Below are 24,299 nucleotides of genomic sequence, written 5' to 3' on the forward strand. Positions count from 1 at the left end.
AACCCACGAGTCCTGCCCCCTCGTTTCTGCCCATCACACCACCCTCTTCTCACAGAGCGGGGAACTTGGGCTGAGCTCCGCACACGTATTTTGGTGCCTACCTCCCATTCATCTGAACAGGCTTTAGGTACCTAGATGGTTTTGGAGGCTCTGGGCCCAAATCCAAGAGTCCGACTGGCAGGCTGCTGGTGCCCTGTCGCCTCCAGAGGCAACGCTGGGGGGTCTGTTACACAACAGGAGTTAACCAGGATGCAAGGCAGAAGGAGAAGGCAAAGGAAATCAAGGTCAGAATTAAATTCTTTAATACAAAAAAAAGTTTGTTTGTCGTCGTCGTCGTTTTTAAGATATATCTGTAATTTCTTTGCTTAAAAATAAATATGTACTAAGGAATATCTTGAAAAAATTCACTAGACACAATATGTAGTGTTAATATCTTTTTTCCCCGCAATTATTACAGATAAACAGTAGCACCAATAAATAAAATGATAACAAATATTAAAATTAAAAAGGAGAGAGATTCAAGATGTAGAATTTTCTATTTTTCCTGTTTCTTCTTTTTACATATATAAAAAAATCGTAGCGTCTATTTAATCCGAATCACACATATACATAAACATATATATATATATATACAAACACATAGCCAAATATATATATAGTATGTAGATGTATATCTAACCCTTGTCTCAATAGGAATGTGTAGGGGTAGGTGTTAGAGAAATTAATTAAATAACTGCCCATAACATGCTACTGACTCTGCCAACAATTGGGGAGAGATGGGATGGGACAACAGGAACGTTAAATTTATACACAACCAGTACAAATAAAAAAAAAAAAAAATTTAAAAAAAAAAAAAGGAGGTACGGCTTATAAATAGTTGAAATTAAATATTAACAAAGAATACTGAAAAATCCCTACTCTTTAATTAAATTATCTGTTTAATTTCTAATTTAAAAAGGGATATTAAATAAGTATATAAAACACTTTCTCTTCCCTCCCCCCCCCATTGGAAGCCTCTGTCTTGCGCACGATGCAGCATGAGTATTATACATTGCAGATGCAAGCACCCACCCGTGTGTTTTCTCTCCTTCTGAAAGCCATCAGCCAGATGGGGAGTTCCTAGTGGTTAGTAGTTGCTTGTTGTGAGTCTGTTTTTAGACTGTCTTGTCTTTTTGGAAGCTTTCCGCGTTGTACATTATCAGGCGTTGAAAATACAATTGCAGATGATGTTTGGCAGCATTCTGACACAGACCGAGTACCTTTTTGATTATTATTATTATTAATAATAATAATTTTAATCACAGAACTAGATTATATAGATCCACATAGATGTACAAACACACTTTCAGGGGTGTGTGTGTGTGTGCGCGCGTGTGTAAGATGGGTTTCACATACACCACAGCGTATATTGCAGATACACACAGAGCCAAGATTCTCAGATACAGCTTAGGGATTCTGGCTGCCTTCACATTTCATTCCCCAGCCCAAGACGTGGAAAAGGGGCCTGATATTTACAGTACGTCACTTAAAAAAAAAAATCTCGATGTTCTTAAGGGGCATTCACACTGGGCATGCAAACTGAAGGCAGCAGAAGTTACGTTCTTTTATCCCCCCTTCAATCTTGGCACACATATATATTATTTTTTTATATATATATATGTATAAAAATAAATATATATATATAAAAAAGAGAGAAAAACACATGCATACACACAGACACAAATGCACACGTTCACATACACACACATACACCCCTCTCTACTGTGTATATACTTTTGATTAATATCCCTTTCCAGAAATGTTCCGTAAGCATCTTGGATGCTCTTGAGTGGCAGCTCTGTGCATGAAGAAAGCAGACAGTGCTGAACAACTGTGTGGCTATGCACCGGTCCCCATTCTTGCTTCAGCACACTGTAGGCCTTGCGTCCTTTTGCAGCCACCAAGGGCGGGAAATCTAGACTCCTGTGATACTTCCTCGAATGGAAAGTTATTGCGCATCAGCTGCCCACCATCCTTAAGAGAAGCCAGCACGCCTCTCTGGCAAAGTTTCTACAGCGAATAAAGTCAACGCAAAATGTACACTGACATCCCGTGTCCCAGCAAGGCAGGCAGGTTATGAGACGAGTAAGGGCGAAGGTTGGGGGAAGAGAGGGGAGGAAGAATCCTTGATCACGCAGATGGCCATTTCCTTGGCCTTTTGACCCATCGCACCCTAGGATGCCGCTCTTTGGAACTCCCTGCCCATCCTCTCTGTCACCTCTCCTCCCTGTCCCAGGCAAGGAGAAGGTGGTTTGTGGTACAGCACACTCTACAGAGAAACAGCGGAGGCCGCACAAGTCAGTTAAGAATTAAGAAGTTTACACCCAGCGCTTCTACGTAAGTCCAGTCTTAGCTTGTTTCTTATGCCCCAAGCAGCCCGCTTGTGTCCACAGCAGTCGAGTATTATCCAGTGAAGACACCAATAACATTAGCAATGTTAAAAAAAATAATCAGTATATATATATATATATATTATATATATATGTGTGTGTGTGGTTAAGATATACATATATGTATATATAGATGTGGTTAAAATATATATACATATATATATATGTATATGCATGTATACACACATATATATGTATGCATGGGGAAATCCATCAAATACACCCCTATAGTCTTCCTGGCTCTGTTATTTAGCAGCATGAAAAGAAAAATAAAATAAAACAGTTCAAAACCCAAAGGTGAATTCTGTGCGGCGGGTGCCTTGGGGAATGTTCCTTCCGGAGTCCATCGTCCGTACTGAAAGTGCTGTGCTCTACCGATCCTTCATTTTTAGGGTTCATTTGGATTAGTGTTTTGTTTTGTTTTTTTTCTGTCCAGGCGAGAAATCAGGCTCCAGAAACAGGGCTGTTCCCCCTTCTCTTCCGCTGCTCACCGTCTCGGTTTTTCACATCTGTCAGAGAGGAGAGGGAAGGAAAAAAAAGAGAGGAGGGGTTAAGGTTTGTGACGGGGGTGCAAGTAGGAGAGGCAAGGGAAGGAAGGGAGGTGGCTGATGTGTTTAAGAGCACATGATGTTAAGGCATGGCATGACGTCACTGGTGGGGTGAAGTGCTGTGCAGATGGGGCAAAAGAGCTGAGAATCTTGACCCGTGAACGGGTCAATGAATTCTATTCCCCCAGGCTCACTTAGACGGGGCAGGAGGGGGATACAGGTACAGGGGTAAATTTAGGAGCAGAATCAGAGGCCTCCTCACAGATGAGCCAAGTGTTTTGTTTGCACCCTCTCACACCGTGCACACACAGATACACACAAACACACAGAAAAACAAGGCTAAGCAACGCATGCAGAAGGACGCACTCCCTCGGCTCCCCACCTAGCCTGCTGTTTGGGTTGGAAGCAGTGCAGACAACAAGGCCTCATGCAGGCAAGGTAAAAAGAAAGTGCCTCTCGTTCCACTAGCTGCCATGAGCAGGGGTTAGCACCAGACAACAGCAACAGCAGCCTGAGGAAGCAGCAGGAGAAATGAGAATTTACCCTCCCCTGTAGGGCCCAATTCTAATTCTACAGGAAAAAGCATGAGGAATTTCATCTTAACCAGCTTTTTATCTGGAAATAGATAAGTTACCCACTCCCATGGCTCCTTCCTATCTTTCTGGCCAACAGACACCTCTGGAAACCTCCCTTAGTGCCAATTATCCCACCACAGAGAGGGACTAGTAAGAGAAATCAGTACACACCTTCTGTCACCGTGACATCTTTGGAGTACTGTTTGTTTTTACTTTGTATTTGTGACTATTTCTGACCCTTCAAACTCTGTAGGGTAATCTCCAGTTATTCGGGGTTTGGGGAACAGGAGCAGAGAGAAAAGACCAGTGTTAGGTCTGGTCTCATACTTCAGGGGTTATGCTCGCTGGGAGAAGTTTAACTGTAGAAGCTGCTCTATTCTGCTCCCCCCATCAATTACTTTCTCACTGAAATTACAGCACCCCAGAAATTTCCTCTGTACATAGAGCTGTTTCCAACATGGTGACAGTGCCAACACCTCTCTGGTTTGGGCACAAAGCATTTTCACACCTAAAGGAAGCACTTGCTACTTGCAGCAGCCTTAGTCACCCAGCCAATTCCAGGCAGGCAAATGGATGCCTCCTCTTTCAGGATACAACCACAGAGGACCCTGGACCTCTCCCCCTTGTTCTCTCCCATACAGCTACTGCCACTGCAGTACTCTCTTGACAGAAGGAATCTCCTAGAACTCAAAGAAAGGGGCCTGAGTTCAGAGTCACAGCCGAGGGCTCATTACCAACCCCATTTCTATGCCTCTCTCTGTACAGGTAGGATGATCCCACAGCAGGGATGCACACACAGCTCGTGCGAGTCAAGGGACCCGCCCTGAGTTCACCAAAGCGCTCAGGTGAGAAGTAGGAATCAGTTTCTGCACGTCTGTGCTGCAGATGGTGTATGACAGAGAGCACTCGGATGACACACGCACAGCATGGGTCTCTGAACAAAACACTAACCAGTGTCTTCGCATCTCCTGCCTCACACCTGAATTACAGACCTCTGCCTACCTTCACCCAGAGACACACTTAACCCCGCTGTATCCTATGTTACAGCCCTGAGTGCAGCCCCTCTAACTGCCACTCTGGACAAGACATTGACAGGGAACTGTAAGCACACTGCAAGAGGACGAGGTGCTCTCCCTGGCTTTTAAGAATGAAGAGGCAAAGAAGAATGTGGGAATAGCCTTGAGGGAGGCTCCTGGTTTGGCTTTCCTCACTCTGCACAGAGCAGAATGTCCACAAGCCACATCAAAATGGCTTGGAAGACAGGGGTGGTCAAATCCTAGTCAACTAAGGATTTGTCTTTGTCCAACAGTACGCTCAGAGTTGCATACCGATAATGTACAGAGGGCTACAGACCCTCCCCTGGCTACCTCAGCAACATGAACTCAGTTATCTTGTTTTACAGGAAAGGATCCCATAGATACAAGCACCCTGTCTCTGGGAGCCGTCCCCGTCGAAGTCCTGACAGCACATCCGCCTTTCAACACAGGGAAAACACTGTCCTCATATTAGTTAGCCCCTCTGCTTCTGACCCACGTAGGGCAGAGAAAAGAAGTAATCATATAGCACTGGTGCCAGAAGTCAGCAGGAAGCAAGCTCCCCCCTCTTTCTCTTTCTCTCTCTTTCACTTTGTGTGTATCTCTTTCATCCTTCAGGACACAAACCTGCAAGTGCGCTCGTTTAACTCAAGCTGCCTCGACTTGCAACGTGAGTCTGTGAATTTGCAGGAACATTTACAGGTCTGGGGATCTTGTACAAACAAGTGCTTTCTCCTCTCTGAGCAAGGCTCACAGTGACTGCAAAAAGGCAAAAGGAAAGATGTCTAAGCTACAGCGCTTCAGCAGAAAGAAAATACACATGCAACACCCTAAACATCAAAGCAATCCCCTTGCCCCCACCCACAGCCCCCATGCTGCCCACTGGAGTGTTACGGGCTGATGGATTTTCCAGCAGCACCCTGTCAGCCCCAGGACAGCACCCCTTTGCATTAGCGTAAAGAGAAAGAAAACAGGCTCTCTGCACAGTATTCACAAATGCTGCATTGGATCCATCGGCACAGGCCAGAGGGAGGAAGAAGGAGAAAGTGAGGATGGGAAGGTGAGAGGTCCCAACCAGCTATTGACTTATCAATGAAAGGCGTTCTCTAAAGTGGGCTACTCGAGTAGAAAGAGGCCAGCGGCTAAATGAGTTAAATACACAGGGTCTCTCCTCCCCTGGAAAGCAGCTGAGCTCCAGCATCACGTGCTTACCCCTGCAGCCAGCGCTGCCCTCCCTTCTGTAAGCCCCTTCCCAACCTTGCCCCCTAGGAGTCTCCTACAGAGGGGCCATGAATTTACAATGCAGGATTCTGTGAACCACCGTGAGAGAGGCAGAGCAAAAGAGATACAGAGAAAGGGAAAGAGAAGCTGCTAAATCCAGCAGAGAAAGAGAGCGAAAAAGAGAGAGAGCCCCCCTGCCCAGTTCCCCAGCACCCCCTCTCCGGTTTCCCACCGTCCCACCTCTCCTCTCCGCCTGTGACTCCACCAGACACGCAAGCACACGCGCGCACCACGCACACGCACACATGCACGGCAGACGCCAGCCTGCCGGTCGCCAGTCATTGTCGCAGCAGTGAGGGCACAAGACGAGTGGGGGAAAGCGGAGGACAGAGTGGCAACCAGAAGGCATGTAAAAGAGGTGCAGGGCGCTCACCCACCCACCCACGCTCTTGCACCTTGGGAAAATGGTCACCACAGATGATTAGAGAGCCAAGCAAGCTAAAGCCACCTTCCCTGAGATGCCCTTAGTGCCAGAGCAGTGCCACCACCAGCGCTGCCCCTGCAGGACCTGCAGCCCACCAGTGACTGGGAGGGGAAGGTGAGATTTTGAGTGAGCAGCAAGCAGGCAGTTTGGTTTGGGGAGAGGGAGGGAAGAGAATCTACAAGCAGAGGACACAAACGTACAAGCTGGGTGGTTTGTACCGGCCTTTCTTGCGCTTTCTCTTTTGACCCTTCCCCTTTCCTCGCTTTGATTTTCTGGAAGAAAAACAACAAAAAAAAAAAAACAGAGAAAGAGAGAGAGAAGGAAAGAAAGGGGGAGAGAGAGAGAAAATGGAAGAAAACGCAAGGAAGAAGAGAAAAAAAAAATACAGCCATGTGCCTTGCTGGGAGGGGGGAAGCACATGAGGCAGGACTGGAGGGCAAGTCCCAGGGCCGAAGCACAGATCTCCACCTCGCACACACATTCACCGGCCCTCCTGCGCTCCTGCCAGCACCGCAACCAGCCTGCCCACAGCCAAGCCAGTGCCAGGAGATTCGGCAGAGACCACCACCAGCAGAGACCACCGCCAGCAGAGATCACCGCCAGCAGAGCTGGATCTGCTGCAGCCTCAGGGGGCACCTGTCCCCTCCAGAGAGGGGCAGAGGGAAAGGGACAGGGGGTGAGGGGGAAGGAACAGAAAGCTTTGTGAAAGCATCACGCAACCACAGTGAGTGCAGACAACCGTTCCAGGCGGCAAGTGCGGGTGCACACTGGCTGACAAGACAGAACTCGAGCAGAGGGGCTCTTCCCAGGGAATGGGAAACCACGCTGACCTGATGCACTGCCTGGCACCAGGCCTAGGAGGGGGCAGCCAAGCTCTAACAGCAGGGCTGGTGGTAAATCCTGCCTTGGGATGGGAGCAAAGGAGCACCAGCCTCAGCACCCCACAGATAAGGGGAGAGATTTGGTCTATGCAGGAGTGCTGTGTGGGAGAGGGCTATCTACCCTGAAGGCTCTGCTCACCCACCCCACCTCCTGCCTATGGTTTGGAGGACTCCAGGAGACCCCGCTGGGTGTCTGCTAACATCTCCTCTGGCAGCCGCCATCCTGAGTATTAAGGAGGAAAGAGGGAGGCCTGACCTAGTTATGACACCCAGGAGATAACCAGTAAACAGCTTTCAGGTCTTCCTTCCTTTCCCTCTCCTTGTCTTCCACATGGATCTGCCAGACAGATGAGTGGACAGAGCCAAGGCACTGACTCTCTTCTGAAAAATTCACCCATTGCTCCTGACTCTTGGGCAGGAGCCGGGATGGGCAGAGGGTAGGACATGCTGGCCTGGACACTAACCATGGATCCCTGCAGGACAGTGAAAACACAGGGAGGGAAGGAGGCTGGAATCTGCGCTGCTTTTTGAGCCACATTAGCACAGGACCAAGGGAGAGACATGCAAGGAGAAAGCCCTATGCAAAGCACCAGGGCTTGTCAGGCAAGTGAGCCCCAGAGTTGTGGCAGTTCAGCAAAGGCTCCATCGCTCCCTCGCACAGGTCACCTTGGGAGGGAGCTGTTGAGGGGACATGGGGGGACAGAAGGGAAAGCACCAGAGGTGTTTCTTAGGCCCTGTTCAAGTTGTCTCTCTGGAACAAGTGTCAGAGCATCAGCTCGCTCCCAGCCTCTGCCCTACGTGTCAGGAGTCACAGGGAGGCGGTGAGGGGAGGAAAATCAACCTGAAGGGAGGAGAGGGGCACCAATATAACAGGACTTTCAATCCAGCACAAATCAAAGCACACCAGTCTCTCCCATCCCTTCCCTTCCTTCCCCGGGGAGTGCAGAACCAGCAAAGAGCAGGCAAGGTGCTGTTAGAAGAGGAAAGGGAATGCAACACAGTCCGGGCTGGCTGCTTCACCCACACCCCATCCTCACCAGAGCTCACACAGACCCAACTCTCGCACACCTTCAAACCACAGAGCCACGCAGACCAACCGTCCCCGACACGGTCCTGCAAAGAGAGGAGCGTTGGCTGCACACAGCCCGATGCAGCCAGGAGTGGATCTCCAGGGGAAGGAGGAGAGGCTGGAAGGCAGCTAGAAATATACAGCCACCAGGAGAGGGGTGAAAGAAGTTCTATCACTCTCCTGCTTCATCTCTCTGTCTCTGTTTCAGCCTCATCTCCCAATATTCACCCCCTCCATCTCCAGCTCCGCACCTCTAAATGGCAGAGTCGCTATCCCAGCCATGCACAGTCCAGCTGACCCTCTAATCCAGAGAGGTCACTCGTTTCGTTTTTTTATGTTGTTCCATGTTTTGTGATCGTCCCTGCAACTACTGCAGGACGAGAACTTACTTCTCTGTTTTCCACAACCTTTTTACTTTGGGGAGGAAGGAAAGAGAAGGTTGTACCTTAACCTCCTTCAGATTACCACAGCAAACCCATCAGATTGAAAAAACTCTTATGGAAGTGTCCACCGGGACTCGGTTAGGACATCCTAACCCTTTAGGACATCCTCCTCCCTCCTGGGCCTGCAACCAACCAAAATCCGCGTCACACCCCGCATGGCATCAGTCCTGCCTCCACCAGGCCTCTATTGCCACCTCTCCCTGTAGCCACCAGAGTTCCTACCCAAGCTGCTGTGAAAGAAGCTAGCAAGTACTCACTCAAGCAGCAAGAAAAAAATTAATAATAAAGAAAGGCAGCGATTTGCAGTAACCAGAAACACCCCAGAAAGAGGGAAGGGAGAACGGGGGCTGCACCTTGAATCCATTCTGGTAGGACACACACGATGGGACTTCCCTGACTCAGGATAAAGCATTACGAATGACTGCCATGGTTGTGGGTCATGCAAGCTCCAGGTCTGGGGTATGAAGGAATGACCATCAGATCTGGGTTTCTGTGCCCACCTGGAACGGATTCAGAGTGTCGCCCCATGCACTACCAGATGCCATTTCCAAAAACACCTTCTCAAAGTGAGTATCTCCAACCAAAGAAAAGGGCAAGGGGCAGTGGGAATAGGAAATGCCAACCAACCACCAAAAGAAAAAGGAGGTAAGGCTTGTCACTTACTTTTCTTGTTTGTTTTTGACATCTTTCTTTGGTCTGTGGGGGAAGAGAGAACAAAGGCCTCATTAGAAGGGAGCTAACCACATATACTTCTATTATCCCCAGTTCCCGCGAAGTCCAGGGAAGGACAGATACAGCTGGCATTGCAGGACACCCCCGGCACAGGTGAAGCGGTAAATCCCTAAATGTTTTTTTCTCCTGTTTCACTTTGCTGGCAGCCAGTGCCAAAAGAGCCCAGGCTGCAGGCTAACATTGTCCACCTGTTACATCTAAAGATGGAGGAGCCTTGCCAGCAAAGGACTTCTTTTCCCAGGCTCAGCCATCCCACTGCAAACCAACTGAGGAGACCACAGAAGCCTCTGGACAACAGTTCCAACCCAATGGCAGAAAAAAAGGAAAGGCTCAGAATAAGTTTATTGCAAGAGGAACCAGTTCTGCTCCATTCTCACCTGCAGTCACATTTACTGTGCTGTAAGAAGCTCATGTGCGCTATGTGCTGACTCTGATGGGGTTTAATTCTCATGATCTGGAATGAAAGAAACAGAGAGGGTCACTGCCCATTCACTATTTATATTCACAGCTCCAAATCAGCCCGCTGCGTGGCAAAGCATTTGCACTCCAGGTGCTCCTGGGAAGAGCATGGCAGAGTTTGAGCTGGCTTTGAGGCCCCATTCTCCCACTCAGGAAAGGCCTTTGATCACAAGCAAGCAGCAACACCAGACTCATGCCAAAGCCCTGTTTGCTCATGCATGCAAGGTGCCAGCACTGGTGGACTGCCTTGGAGACAGGCATAGGAGAGGGCGTAACACCATAGCAAGGTTCTCACTGAGCTGTCCCTGGTCGATGTTAGGGGGACAGTAATGGAGCATCCAGCCTGTTCTCACACAGAAGCATGCTTCAGTCTACTACAAAGGCTCAAAGCACCAATTCCATTTCTGACTGCTTTTCCCTAAGCCACCGCTCCTTCCCTGCTGACATCTTACTTTCTCAGTGACTCAACACACAAAGTAAATCTGGTGATCTGTGCTTAAAACAGCCCTGCAGAGCCAGACATTGCCCAGCCTCCAGCCCCAAGTGCCTCCAGGCAAGTTTTATAAGAAGTTGTTCGTGTATCGTCACAGTCTCTCAATCCAGAACCCGGCTGGATCACTAGCTCTAGCATTTGCATCACAGATCTGCTTTAGTGTCTCTGACCCTTTATAGACATGCAGGCATACCAGCCAAAAACTGTAATTCAGCAGAAAATCACCCTTAGCTACACTAGGCTGGAGCCTGCTGGTGGAAAAGCAGTATGGGGAACCATGGAAGGACACAGGCAGGTTCTGTGTCAGAGTTCAACCACAGTTCAAATGACAAGTAAAAAGAGCTGGCTGGTAATAACTTAGTCCTGCATGTCTCTCATCTATATCAAAAAGTGATGGCAATATTTACAGTGCCCATTCAAGAGGCTGAGGGACAAAAATAGGTGAGGGAGCTATGGGTTAAGGATAATGGGCACCAGCACCATTGTGGACACAATCTGGGACTCAGGATGGCAGGGCAGTGACAAAACTCTCTAAAGCAGAGTTTGCATCTTCCTGATGTGCCCAGCCTTTGCTATCACAGCCATCTTTGTCTCTTCCAAGGAATGAATTCAGCAACCTCCAAACAAAGGAGGAAGACACCCAGAGGCAGAAAGGCTTTTCCACTTGACACCAAAGAAGTGTGTTTCTTAGAGGCCCTTCCCACCCCTGCTGTGCCAATGTAGCTAATGACCCAAATCCCCTGCTCTGTTGGTAAAGGCTGACCTCACATACCCTCCAGGAGAGAGTACTGACAGCCTTTCCCCTTTTGCACTACTCAGCTGCCTTCAGAGCAACATCTGTGTGGACCAAACAGAGAGTTAAGGTGGAGAGAGGGCCCAAGAAGTATATTCTCTGAGGCCTCAGAGATAACAGCATCAGAAATGCTCCTCTACATTCTCTTAAGCACAAGGTGCTCCTCTGCCGAAATGTTCCTCTGCACGCTCGTAGTTAACTGTATTTGGGCACTAGTGAGATCAGAGCCAAAAAACAGATTCTCCTCTTAGCCTTGAACAGAGTTGGGCAACTCATCTTTTAACTCTGCATAGTGTAATATTGGGCACAAGAGTCAGGGAGGAGGTGAGCCCTCCTGATCTGACAGTCTCCAGTTCCCAGCAGTAGGCTGCCCTTCCTCTGAACTAGCTGGGACTTAAAAGTGGCTGTGACGGTTGACTTGCTTTCTCCAGCCAAGCATGCCAGCTTGCAAACTGAGCCCTCACCTCCATCGTGACGTTGTACACATCCACAGGGACACATTCTAGGCCCTCATCGCCGCAGCAACCCGCACATCTCATCAGAGGCACACAGGATGGCTTGAATATGTACTCCACCTCATCAGGGTACTCCTGGAAAATGTCCACCAGGGTCTCAATTGTCCTGCAGAAGCTGCGCTCGTAGACTTCCAGGAATTTGATAACTAAAAGGAGGAACGGAGGGAATAAGTTAATGCAAACTTAGCTCAAGAACACCTACTGCTTCACCCCTTAAAATGAGACAGACAGTTGCAACACATCTACCTTATGCTTTTCACTAACAGTCTTGCAGGTCTATGTCCTGTGTCTCTGTCCTATACACATAAATCAAGTTGGGAAGCAAAGGAGATAATCTCTTCCTACTGTTGCTTCAGGGCAGAGACAAGATAGACAAGAGAGCCTCACTACCTGGTTCCCTGGCACCATAATGCATCCCACAGGCGCCTCCTCTCCAAGCCCCTTCCTTGCTTTCCCCCATACTCTCAGATATGCTGCCACTAAGCATATTAGCTGGGCCAAAAAGCACCTGAGCCTGCTGCAGACAATCTGCACTCTGGATTAAGGCCCTTCACCAGCTTGCCTTTCACCCTCTTTCAAAACAGCCAGTAGATGCCTCAGTGGGTTTTAAAAGGCATGGGGATAAGCCAGAAGCACCCTTTCTACACACCTCAGTGCAGACACTTCTGAAGACAAGTAGAGGCTTCTGAACCATCCATCAACATATCTTCATTCCTCCTGTCAGCTACCTCTTCTTCCCATGCAGAACATGCACCTCAACAGGCCACCTCAGAACCACGACAGCACCTGCTACAAGTCACAGCCTCCGCGTCTCCACAGTGACCACTTTCCCAAACCAAGGAATCAAGCCACCCACTGAAAGACTCAAAGCTAGCCCACAGCACCCCCAGGATTAACTAGACCATACATTTGGCTCCTAACCACAACGAGGCAGTGTGGGAGGGGGAACAGGGTGGATCTGCCATTATCCCCTGCCTTCCCTCTGAATGGAGCAAACACTAACTGCTTGCGATCTGCGCTGATTTCACAAGTGTTTCTCAATGTTTCCCAGCCTCTTGCCAAAGCTTCATTTTGCTGCTTGGTCAAGGGTTGGAGAGATTTAAAGAGATGAGAGATGAGAGATAGGATAGATAAGTACACATGCACAAAATGCAGCTGCTAGTACAGTTCTGCAAACAGCAAGTGCCTAGAGCCCTCCAGGACTCCCAGCTCTACCAGCAGGCATGCAAAGGAGGACATCTCAAATGGAGCAGAGGATAAGAGTATGCACAAAGAGACAGTACCTGCCCCATGTTGTTACGCACTATAATGATCCACCTGTACAGCATGCAGAGTCCTACAGCACCAAGGTTGATAACTCTGAGTGATAAGCACAAACTGCTTGCATCATGGAAAAAATGGTCTCCAGTAAGCGTTTCTGAAGTGCCCTGAACTTGTGACAAACTGGCATAAAGGTTACTTTGCCACAAAAATGCAAAAGCTGCAGGGCTTGGAGCTCACAGCCCACAGTTAATTGTTGAAAGTTAATTCTAGGTCATGCAGAGCTGACAGTACCACAGCGTTAAGAGCGGGTAAAAGAGGGGAGGAGCTTCCACACAGGGAGTTTGAAGTATCTGAGAGCATGAGCAGCTATTAAAAGAGAAAGTGGTTTGTGAAAAGGAAATGTAGCCTGCCAGGCATGGACTGCTTGTTGATACTCCTCGTCTAGAAGGCAGCATGTTTCTGTTCCTTGTCCCTTTCCTTCCTCTTCCCTCCTCCCCTAACTGCAGTATGCCTCCTGTCTGTTCTCCTATCTTGTCTGTGGCTACCTCCTTCCTCCCATTCCCCTTCGGAGTGACCGTAGTCACCACCTATGTTCTAACAACTTGAACAATTTAATATGTGGGAAATTCTGCAGGCACAATGATGGCCTGCAGAACTGCACTGTTGATTATTCACGCTGTGCCAGCAGAAAGGATCTGGGAACTCTGGCAGTAAAGGCACAGTTCTGGATAAAAATGCTTGCAGATTTACGTCGAGGGGAGGGAGGGAAGAACAGAAGGAGGGAGGGAAGAGGGAAGGAAAGCAGCAGTTACCTGTTCAGATCAAATGCTGCTCACCGCAGTAGTCTGGGGCATAAAGGAGGCAGAAACGAAAACAGAGTAGAAAACAGAAGTGAAACCGATTCACATCTGCCACACTTTTCTAAATCTTTGCGCTGTGCAGGCAGCTGGATTACACCAGAGAATCTGGACTACACACAGGCAACAGAATAGCACATTCAACCTCTTTTGCAGAAGGTTTACTTCCACGGCTGTGCTCTGATGACTAGACTTGAGATCTGGGAGATCTGACAAGACCAAATCCTTCCCACAAAGAATCTGGGAGTTTTTGCCTTTAACATATGATGATTTTCCAAAGTCTGAATCAGCCTCTGAAAAGGAAGCGGGGAACCTTTCCCCAGCTGCCAGTCAGGAGATCCTGCCACGAAAGACACTTTGCCTTGATGTTGCTGGACACAGAGCATCCACACAGAGACGGTGCAATGCTCCAGAGGTCATTGGCAGAGTTAGCACCCAAACCAGAGCGCGTGACTGAGGCACAGTCATCCTCGCAGCAAAGCCCTGCCCCTGCTACCGTACCTACACTTACTCCTATGTACCAGGAGTCATATTCCAAACTTCGCTGGGCTGATTCAGCCTGCGCTTCCTTTCCATTGGTTGTGTCAGGCCAGGAAGAAGGTCTGTCTTTCATGGGGAAACAGAGGAAGGTCACTGAAGGACTATCACCGCTTGGCCTGCACCCTTCCTGCAATTTGGGCTTCAGCCCACGTGAAAAGTTAATCCCGCATTTAACCCACACCCCTATCCTGCAGAACACTTCCAGATTTGAGTCAGAGGTTCTTCTTTGTGAATGGAAGGGGAAGTAAGGTTAAAACCCAGTCAGGGCCCACATTAACTCTTCAGGGCAGCCACAGCAGGCAGGATTAAGTCCAAATTTAGAGCGGTCGAGTGGGAACATGCTAGACTAGAAAAGGAGCTAGTCTATGATCATTTTGCCTCCCTCTCCATCAATGGTGTAGCAGCAATACAGACACACTGTTCTTTTAGAAATAAAAGTACAGCCACAAGTGCTGGTGGTTTCCTTTATTTATACCAGAAAATCTTTTCTCGTGAAACAAACAAAGAGTGTTTGTCTGACTCCTCTACAACTTCCCATGCCACAAAACATGTGGAAGGCTCTCTTGAGCACAAAAGGGTAGGGGCTGAAGCTAAAATTACAGTCTCCAACTAGAGTAAGTCCATCCCAAATAAAAACCTGTCACAGCTTGACATCTCGGGGCAAGCAAAAAATGGCCACAGACACAAAATCACCTTTCAACCCAAGCCCAAAGACCCCAAGAGCTTCAGTGGAAGGAACTTCGAGACTGTCTTTGTGGAACAGAAGCACATCATTGTCTCCTTATCAAAGAGGAGAAACTGAGGCACTGAGAAAGGATATCCAAGGTCAGACAACAGACCAAAAGTAGAGCAGGAAGGTAATGCCAAGAGTCCTGATTTCTAGCTCACATATATCTGCATTGCAGAACCAGAAAAAGCATGAAGGCAGCAGCACCAAAGTCTCATCACTCACACTGCCAGACCAACTTTCTCCTGCAATCCCACCAGCTTTCTTGTGACAGGGAATTAAATTGTTTGACTCTTCCCGTTCCCAAGAAAGTAGTTGGACACAACAAATGGCACAGATGATGACACTAGCTCCTTTCTACCAACAGCAGAGGACTGGTTACCAAAATAAGCCTCACAGCAGGCTCCATCTTGATCCCTCCAGAGTCACTGAACCTTCTTCTGTTGACTTCAGCAAGAGCAAGGGTCAAGCGCAACAGGCGGGAGCCCGCCAGCAAGTCAGAAATCTTGCCCATGCAAAATGGACACCTATCCCAAACAGAGGCTGCCACAAACCTCTGGCAACACACATGCAGTCTGTCACACCAATAAAGTTACAGAAATTTAAACTGTGACAAAAGGCCAATCTGGGCCCACACTGCTAGAGCCCTCTGCTGACTTCCCGCTGGAATAACGCTGGAGGTCACAACCCACAGGGATCCTGCAAGACCTTCACCAGACCCTGTCACACAGTGAGTGGTCTGCTCTGCTCTGAAGGTGTGGGGAAAAACACGGTCACGATAGTCTTAAAGCTGCTAATGATCACCTCGGCCTGAAGGCTTGAAGTCCACAGCCCTCTGACCCCACTTTTGACTGAAGACAGAAAGCCAAGCTCCTGCAAGGCACAGCGTTCCACAAGACAGGGCACTTGTAGGAGGCATCTCTAGCCTGGGGGGCTGACTGTTCCTCTGGTCTACATTTACTCACACAAACCAGTGGGGCAGAGGACACTGCCACAGCCTGGCCTTTGGGCAGCCAGAGACACAGAAGCACAATGGCTGCAGAGGCAGCACCCTGTAACCTCACCAAGCAATGGTCCTGTCCATTCTGCACTGCCAGCAATAAATTAAGCAGAATCTACCAGATCACACTGAACTCGCTAAGCCTGCTAGCTCAAACAAGAGTAAAAGGGTGTATTTTTTGAGCCCAGCTCTGTACAGTGCTTAGCAATATCCTGAACGGAAAGGGTACCCCAGACCGCCATCAGACACGACTCCAGAAAATCATCCTCGGCTGCTCATTCTTCCTTCTTTCCCCCCAGAGACCTGATGCCTGGCCATCGGGGGAGAGCTGGGGCACCGCTTCGGCCTTTGTTCAGGGATGAGCCCTGGCCACCCAGCAGGGCACCGCCAGCACCACTGGGGAAGAGCCAGGTGACAAAGATGACAAATCCCTTCCTGCGGCACTGTGGCGAATCCCCAGCAAACGGCTCACCGCTGCTCAGCTCTTTGTGTGTGTGTATATATATATATATAAATGAGCGCGTGTATGTGCACAAGCGCACGCACGCAGTTTTCCTCAGAGTTGTGGGAAGCCAGAAGCGGGCTGGGCCGGCCCTGCCGCACGCCCCGGCCCTGCGGCCGCCCCAGCCCCACGGCCGCCCCGGGGCCCGACCCCGCGGCCATCCCGGCCACCCCGGGACCGCAGAAGGAGGGGGCGGGGGGGCCGCGCCGCCCCCGCAAAGGGGTTAATGGCGGCGGCGCCTCCCGCCGGCAGCCCCCGCTCCCGCCGCCGCTCCCCGGGAGGTGGCGGTGGCGGCCGGCGGCGGCTCTCGGGGCTCCTTCCCCCGAGCCCCCCGGCTGTCCCCTCCCGCCGGGAAGCCGCCCAGCGCTTACCTTCATTGGGTTTCCGCTCCCCATCCCCCAGGGCTGGAGCAGCCTTCGACAACTGTAAAGATAACAGAGAATCAGTCACAACACGGAGCCGCTACGCGGGGCCGGGGCGCGGGAGGGATCCCGGTCCCGCCGCCGCCCCGCTGGGCAGGAGGCGGAGGGAGACCCCGGCGGGAGGGGGCGCCCCCGAGGCGGAGCCGTCCCCCTCCGGCCGGCCTGGCGGGCACAGAGGGACCTTTTGTTCCCCCCGTTCCCCGGGGAGCCGAGAGGGACACGGGCGGAGCGGGCGGGACGGCCCCGGGCCCAGGGAAGGGGCAGGCAGGAGGGAGGCGGCCGGGCCTCCAAGCGCGGTGCGCCCGAGAGAGGCCCTGAAGGGAGAAACACGTCCCTCGGGAAGAGCTTTCAGTGATCACGGTCAAAAAACAGAGAGCAAATCTGGGCCCGGGGGAGAAAAACGACAGGGGTGACCTTGTACTGCTGACATGACCGGCTGGCTTGGGCACCTCCATTCGCCCTCCTCCGTGAAGGTGAATTTGGCCAGGGAGCGGAGTGAGGCGGGCAGAGGAGGGAGAAGGGAGACCAGGCGCGAAAGGGCACTGCTCTGCTTTCAATGTCACAGATGTCTGTCACGGAGCAGTGGTGGCCACCGAGGTGTTGGTATCTGGCCGGGTGTCAGGGCAATTAACTGTGACAGCACCGCTTCGCCGATGAATGCCACTAAACCACCCGGGTGTCTCTCCTGTCCTCTGGCAGGGAGGGTGACACAGGCCTGATCCCCAGCCCCTGTGTGGCCCAGCAGCAGCGCAGCTCCCATCCCTGTGGCTTCCCTGGGACAAAAACTGAAAAGGCCTCAAGCTCTGTACTCGCTCCTGCTGCCTTTAGGGATGAGGGGCATTCCCAAATCGGTGACGCAGGCAGGAGTGGCAACAGGTAACCCACTCCCAGACCAGGACGGAGAGGTATTACACCACTTTACTAAGGAAGTCTTTTTTAATTCCACGTGAAACAAAAACTCCACTCTTCCTGCTGTGTGTGAGGGTTTTAGCTCTGACGTAACTTTCCAGCCAAGTCAGGCTTCCCCCTGCTGTTCTGTTCTGAACAGAAACCAAAAAACGCCCGGCTTTCTTTGGTTCTCCAAGGTATGTTGTCACCTGTGTGATGCCATCCGCCCCAGAACCTCCTGCCTTTCAGCAGACTCCTCAAAAAAACGTAGCCATACATACACACAAAATACTGTTTCATCAGCAATACGCTGCATTTAGGCTTAGAAAAAGGCCCTCTGATCTTGTAGCTGGAGACAGGACTGAATCGAACAGGCAGAGTCCACCTCAAGCTCACAGTGGGAATCTGCCACCTATGGTCTTCTAGCCAGCCCCACGCACAGGGCAGCACCACCATCCAGGCAGCCCGAAGTGTCAGGTTTTAAAAGGAGGGGACAAGAGAGCCAGCAAAGCCCTAGATGCCCCTCTCCCAGCCATGCCTTTGTGTCTGTACACAGTTCCCTTTGTCTAAGGTCCCCCCTGACCGAAGTCCTTGCTTCTCCTCTCTACCAAAGTCTTTCTGTACCTGGGCATAAGACACCAGCCCAGAACCACCTCATGCATGGATCTGTTTCTTCTCTGGGGAGGAGAGGGCTGTGTGCCCAACCTCAGTGCTGTGACAACAGTTTAAAAAGCAGGTTCCTAGAAACAGTTTCATTCCTGGAGTGTGAAGGTCACTGAAACAGCACAAACAAAATGGAGGCAGCAGAGGTTGCAGCGGCCTTGCAAAGCCCCTCAGCGCCTGACGATCTATGGGTCAAAAGAAAACGGCATCAAGGGCAGAAATGCCTCAATCTGTGTAGTAGCACAGGAAGAGGATCACGAGCCGAGTCAGTCTATCCAAGTTACAATGTCCCCAAGACCTTTTGCAGGGGATTTTTGGTTCACACACAGAATGACTGTGGCCGACTGAGCAGAATTAGCTCAAAGACACCTTGGGGGTCATTGTATCCATTCCCTGTGCAAGGCTACAAGCTGGCTGCCAAGCCCGCCGCCTCCTCGCATGCAAGCACACACAGTACATGATGGGAAGCAGAAGCAAGTCACACACACACTTTCACTGCTCACCTGTGCCTGGCCGGCACCTCGCCCTGCCCCTGAAGTACTGGAGCAGGAGCCAGAACACTCTTCCAGTGCTCACCCAGACCTGGGCTGTGACCCCACCCAGAGGATGGGAAACAAGATGGGTATGAAGCCTGCAGAGAGCTTCTGAGCACTCCCAGTGGAGTTCTCTGCAGAAACTCGACAGGTTTCCTAGAACTACCAGTAACACGCTCTCCGTTCACTATACCAAGAAACCTTTCAGCAGTGCCTTTCACAGGTGGTTAGTGACATCAAAGCCCCTTCACTGGAAGAGTGGAAAGTCAGGGGCTTTTGCCTCACTTTAAACCAGGCTGCTACATATCAGACAGGGCAATGGGGAGCCAAAAAGCCTTCCAAGGCACGAGCAGGCCCAGTGTGCCCTTCGGTGGGAGCTTGAAGGTCATCCTCTCCTCCGCTGGCTTTTGGCATTACCCAACAGCTCTGTAACACGATTTCCTTGCAATTGATTTTCAACATTTCATGAAGGTAAAGCAGCAAGCCCTGGGCTTGAGAGCAGAATAAATGACCTGGGAATGGGGCTGACCAAGGGGAAGATCCTTTCTGTGCCCTTTACAAGTCACAGCAAACGCACATCCCGCAGCAGAATAAAACCCTCTCTAATAAATAAACGCGCCTCACACCAGTAGTGTGTCTGCACCTTCTCTGTCTCCCTTCTCCCCTCACTCCTGTCCAGAGCAAGTTATTCTCTGAAGGGAGAGAAAAGGTTAATCAAGTAATTCCTCTCTAACCATCACCCCCCTCACCAACACCACCACCACTCTTTCTTTCCCTTCCCCTCCCCCTAATCTGTGCAGCCTCATTAAAAGAGCTTTGTAACTGTTTAGGACTGGAACAAACAATCCATCCCCTTTGAGAGGGACTCTGGGACAGGAGTTAAGGCACTTTTCGTCTTAGGTGCTAGAAATTCTTCTCAGCGGTTTCTACTTAATGGGGGGGACAGGACTCACTGCACTCCTCCATTGTACATGCAGACAGAGGTCAGTAATCCCGCAAGCTGCCAGCACAGCTGAGGCACCTCTGACAGGGAGCAGGATGGACAGGAGAGCAGATTTGGGGTTGCTCAGGAACCACCAAGCCCCTCTGAGATGTCAGTACAGGTTTCCCTCTCTCCTGCTCCCAAAGGAACACTCCTCCTCTCTCCCAGCCTGTCCTCAGAGCATGGGCCTAGAGTGGCTTTTGGGAAGGTGACCCACTGCGTTCCAGCTGCCTACGCGCTGGGGAAGCAGGTTCTGGTGGCTCCCCATCGTGGCCTGGCGCAGAGGCACACCAAAGGCAGGGAGCCTGGTGGGTGTGCAGTCATTAGCAGTCTAGTCACAGGCTCACTCTCCCTCCCTCAGTGTCTGATTGCTGCCTGTTCCCTATGGCAATACAGCTGGTGTATCCAGGTCCCTCTGCAGTTCAGGGCAGGAAGGGAAGAGTTCCCAGACCCTCATCAGGGGTGACCTACCACCAGGCTGCTGCCAAGACCCGCAGACAAAGGAAGATGGGGACTGTCCCCCATTCTTTAGGAAAGGGGGGGACCAGAAGGGGACAACAACACAACCCCTCAGACCCTGTTGGGCCTGAGGACTGTACACCACTGTTCAGCATGGGCAAACCGCTGCAAAATCACCTTTTCCTCCCTTTCCTGCACAGAAAGGCTATTGCCACCAGTGAAGGCAGACACCTGTGGCATCAGCACCACCCAGCCCTGATCGTGACACGATTTCCCACCATCCCCGCTGCAGGACCATAACAACTCCTTCAGTAAGGAGGCATCCCCCTGATGCCTTCACCATGGAGCACCACTATTCCAGTGCTCCTCCTTCTTTGCCTTTGGGAAAGCAACCCGACACGTGCTGGACCTTGCTTCCCCAACTCAGCTTCTGCCAGGGTTTTTATTTAATGCTCTCCAATGTGTATGGCTAGCTAGATAGGTTTTATTCAGCACAACAGTCAGATTAACAGTACAGATAAATATTATCATCAGAGCACAAAACCCTAGACCCGGCATGAAGAGTCATGCCTTCTGCCATGCCCAGAGTCATTGTCAAGCTGCCTACGTGAGATCTGCTGGTATTTCTAACGTTCCCATCACCGTGGTGCCCAGGCGATCAACGGACAAATAAGGACAGAACTGAAGGGCAGACCTCACCGTTGATCTGCCAGAGCACTTATATGGCCCGCATCACCCAGCTATCTCAACATCTCCCGATCTCTCACTTATCTATCCCTGTGACATTTCCCCCCAACCCCACTGACATCCCGTGATTCCTCCCTACTTTTCTTCCCACCGTTATCCTCTTTTCTCACCGGCACCATCCTCCTGCCTAGAAGAAAAGGCAACACGAGGCTTCTACGTGACTCCTGAGGACAGACAGACCTGGACTCTACCTGATCCGCGTTTCTTCCTCCAGGGAAGAGGAAGGGGAGGGGAGAAGGAGCAAGGGGAGGGTTAAAGAGTATTATCACTAGACATCGATACAGAGCTGTCTAACCTACAGCTGGGGAACTGACTCTACTGTACAAGTTTACCGAGGACCTGCGAGGCAAAGAAATCCCCGTTTTACATGACGGTGGAAAAACTCATGGAGAGCGGAAAGAATTGTCCCACGAGCCAAATCTGGCAGGCAGGCAGCAGGGAGCTGCTCTGTGCCACACTCAAGAGCTGCGCCTCAGTTCCCATCCAGCACAGCCTAATGTGCGGCTGTCAGTGGCGAAAGTAAGAGATATAACAGGCTAGAAACAAAGCATGCAGTGCCTGCATTACTTCAGTTACAGCTGAAATGGCTCCTAATTGGGGAGTTACCTTCCAGTATCGGTGCTGAACAAACAATGTGAATAACTGATTAGTTTGCAAGCGACACTTATTTTCACAACTGTGGGAGATGATCTGGCCCCGCATTCTCCACAAGTGCCGAGGAGAAATGGCAGGAGAGAACTAACCTGTTATAGCCTTTAAAACATAATCCGGGTCCGCCCAGGGAATAGCCACTTTCACGTGGGCACTCTGTCTAAACCCCTTAATATCTCTTGGCAACACAGCTCTCTTGACTCTTTAGAAAACAGATTTATAGGACACGTTTGCACAGAAAGCTGCCTTTCCTTTTTCTTAAAAAAGCAGAGAAAGAAAAGGAGAAAGAGTTGGCTTTTAATCTCGCAGGAATGACAGTGAGGCAAAAGTAAAAGTGACTGAGGAGGAGAAGAGAAAAATGTGCGGTTTTGTAACCTCGGTGCAGGAGATATGTATATTGAAAAAAAAAAAATCAATCTGGAAGAAATTCAGGATCCATTTTGTCCTCTTTGATCTCTATTTGTTTTTCCAGCTAGGTATTTTGAACTCCACTCGGCGGCACGAACCCGAGCTGGGACCCAAGGCAAATACCGCCGAAACACCCTTTTGCAATGTCAGGAGACCCGAGGACGGGCGGCGAGGCTGATGCAAGAAGCCAGCGCGCTGCCTCCCTGCCCCGCGCGGCTCCCCGGGACCGGCCCCGCCGGGACCCCACGGCCCCGCCGCCGCGGGAGCCCCACGCCGGGGGCGTGCAGTGCGCGCACACGTGCGCGGGCACTCCGCACGGCGCTGCCGACTGCTCCGGGGGCCTGCGAAGCACCGGGCAGCGCTTCCCCCCCCCGCATCCCCCGGTTGCAGCATTGCACGCACGCATACACACGTGTGTGCGCTGCAGGCACCCACCCGGACACGGTGCCAGCAGCGCGGCGGCACCGCACCGAGCAGGTGGGAAGGCAGGGGGGCGCCAAAAAAAAAAGGGGGGAAAAAGTCTTTTCCGCCGCCTCCCCGCCCCCACCGTACGTGCGGTACAAAAGCCCCCGTCCCGCCGCCGTCCCCGTCCCTGCTGCTTACCTCCGCGCTCTGCAGATAGAGCAGCGCCGCCAGCCCCCAGTGGATCCAACTCAGCAGAAAGTTCATGGTTGCCGGCACACGCCGTGGAGCGGGGCCCGCCGCGCTCCGCCTCGCCGCCGTCGCCCCGCCGCCGCCGCCCCGCCGCGCTCTTGCCCGCGCCTCCTCCGTGCCCGCCGCCGCCTCCTGGGGTGCCGCCGGTCGGGCGCTGCGAGAGGCTCCCGGGGAAAAGGTGTTCCTCTTCGGGGTCTCCGGTTTCACCCCTCCATAAGCCCGGCTTTCCGCCGGCCTCCGCTGCTGCTTTCGGTGGGCGCTCCACCGGGCCGAGCGCAGGCTCCGCGGCCGCCCCGCCGCCGCCCGGCCCCCGCCGCCGGGCAGTCCGAGCTCCACAGCGACGCTCGTCCGCGGCCGCCGCTTCTCTCCCCGCCGGGGCAGGCAGCCACCCGCGCCGCGATCGCTCAGTTTCAAGCACTCACGCCAAAGTTTGCGCGGAAAGTTTCAATGCATCTCTTTTTCTGCGTCCCCTCTTCGCAGCAGCTGCCTCCGGCGGCTCCCCGAGCCGGGGTCGCCTCCCCGGCGGTAAGGGGCTGATTCCGCTGCCGCCCCTCGGCCCGACCCCTCTCCGCAAGTCGGGGTGGTGGTGGCGAAGGGGATGAACAGAGCGCTTTCCTCCTGCCCTTTCTGTCTCTCCCTCTCTCAGTCCACCGCTTTAGAAAAAAATCGGAATACAAAAAAAAAAAATCCAAACTGACTAGAGAGGGAGGGAACTGGGGCGGAGGGAGGCTCTGCAGGAAAGGGAGGGAAAAAAAATCCCAGTGGATCAAAGTATAGGTGGGGAAAAAATAAATTAAACGAGAGGATAAAGCAAGGCGGCAAGCCAACAGCAGGTCCCGGTGCCCGGGGAGGGCTGCTCCCGCGGCGCGCTGTCCCCCGCCGGCGCGGCGTGCGCTCCTCGCCCCCGGCGCGGCGGCAGCCGCACTCCGCGCACTCCAGCGGCGGCTCCGCGCAGCGCCCGTTCCCCGCGCAGCGCCCGCCCCGCCACCCGCTCGCCGGCGCTCTGCAACTGCTCGGCGCGGACGCGGGGAGAGACGCTTCGGCAAAGTCCCACCCCTCCCCAGCTATTCCCCTCCCTCCTCCCCTCCCTTTCGCTGGGAAAGGCCACGGAGGTAAAGGGGTCTGCGGCCCCTCTGCCGCCCTCCCCGCCCGCTCCACTCGGGTCCGCAGTCCCCCGTGGCTCGCAACATTTCGCCCCCCAACCCTCCTGCCCTGCCTTTCACCTCGGGCGCCCCACGGGCCGCGCTTCCTCCACCCTTTCTGCCCTGCCGATGGATGCACGTTCGGGTCAAAATTCACCTTGCCCGTGGGAATTGCTCCAAAGTCC

General features: G+C 51.9%; 1 protein-coding gene across 9 annotated transcripts; it reads right to left on the reverse strand.

The window, feature by feature from the left end:
- Nucleotides 1-279: 279 nt before the first annotated feature.
- Nucleotides 280-23,971, reverse strand: VEGFA (vascular endothelial growth factor A). Of its 9 annotated transcripts, none has more exons than XM_082048808.1 (9): nt 22,922-23,971; nt 16,937-16,988; nt 11,737-11,822; nt 9,794-9,870; nt 9,348-9,380; nt 9,038-9,184; nt 6,492-6,563; nt 5,214-5,345; nt 280-2,938 (listed from the first exon to the last, which is right to left on the reverse strand). In XM_082048808.1, the coding sequence occupies exons 1-9, from the start codon at nt 22,985-22,987 to the stop codon at nt 2,917-2,919; spliced, it is 687 nt and encodes a 228-aa protein (XP_081904934.1). In that variant the 5' UTR covers nt 22,988-23,971; the 3' UTR covers nt 280-2,916. The 9 variants fall into 9 exon arrangements, with proteins under 9 accessions (XP_081904934.1, XP_081904933.1, XP_081904936.1 ...); XM_082048807.1 differs by having other exon boundaries at nt 11,626-11,822; XM_082048810.1 differs by lacking the exon at nt 9,038-9,184 and having other exon boundaries at nt 11,626-11,822.
- Between the last annotated feature and the right edge of the window lie 328 nt (nt 23,972-24,299).

The sequence above is a fragment of the Streptopelia decaocto genome, assembly GCF_964273445.1.
Source record: "Streptopelia decaocto genome assembly, chromosome: 3".
NCBI lineage: Eukaryota > Metazoa > Chordata > Aves > Columbiformes > Columbidae > Streptopelia > Streptopelia decaocto.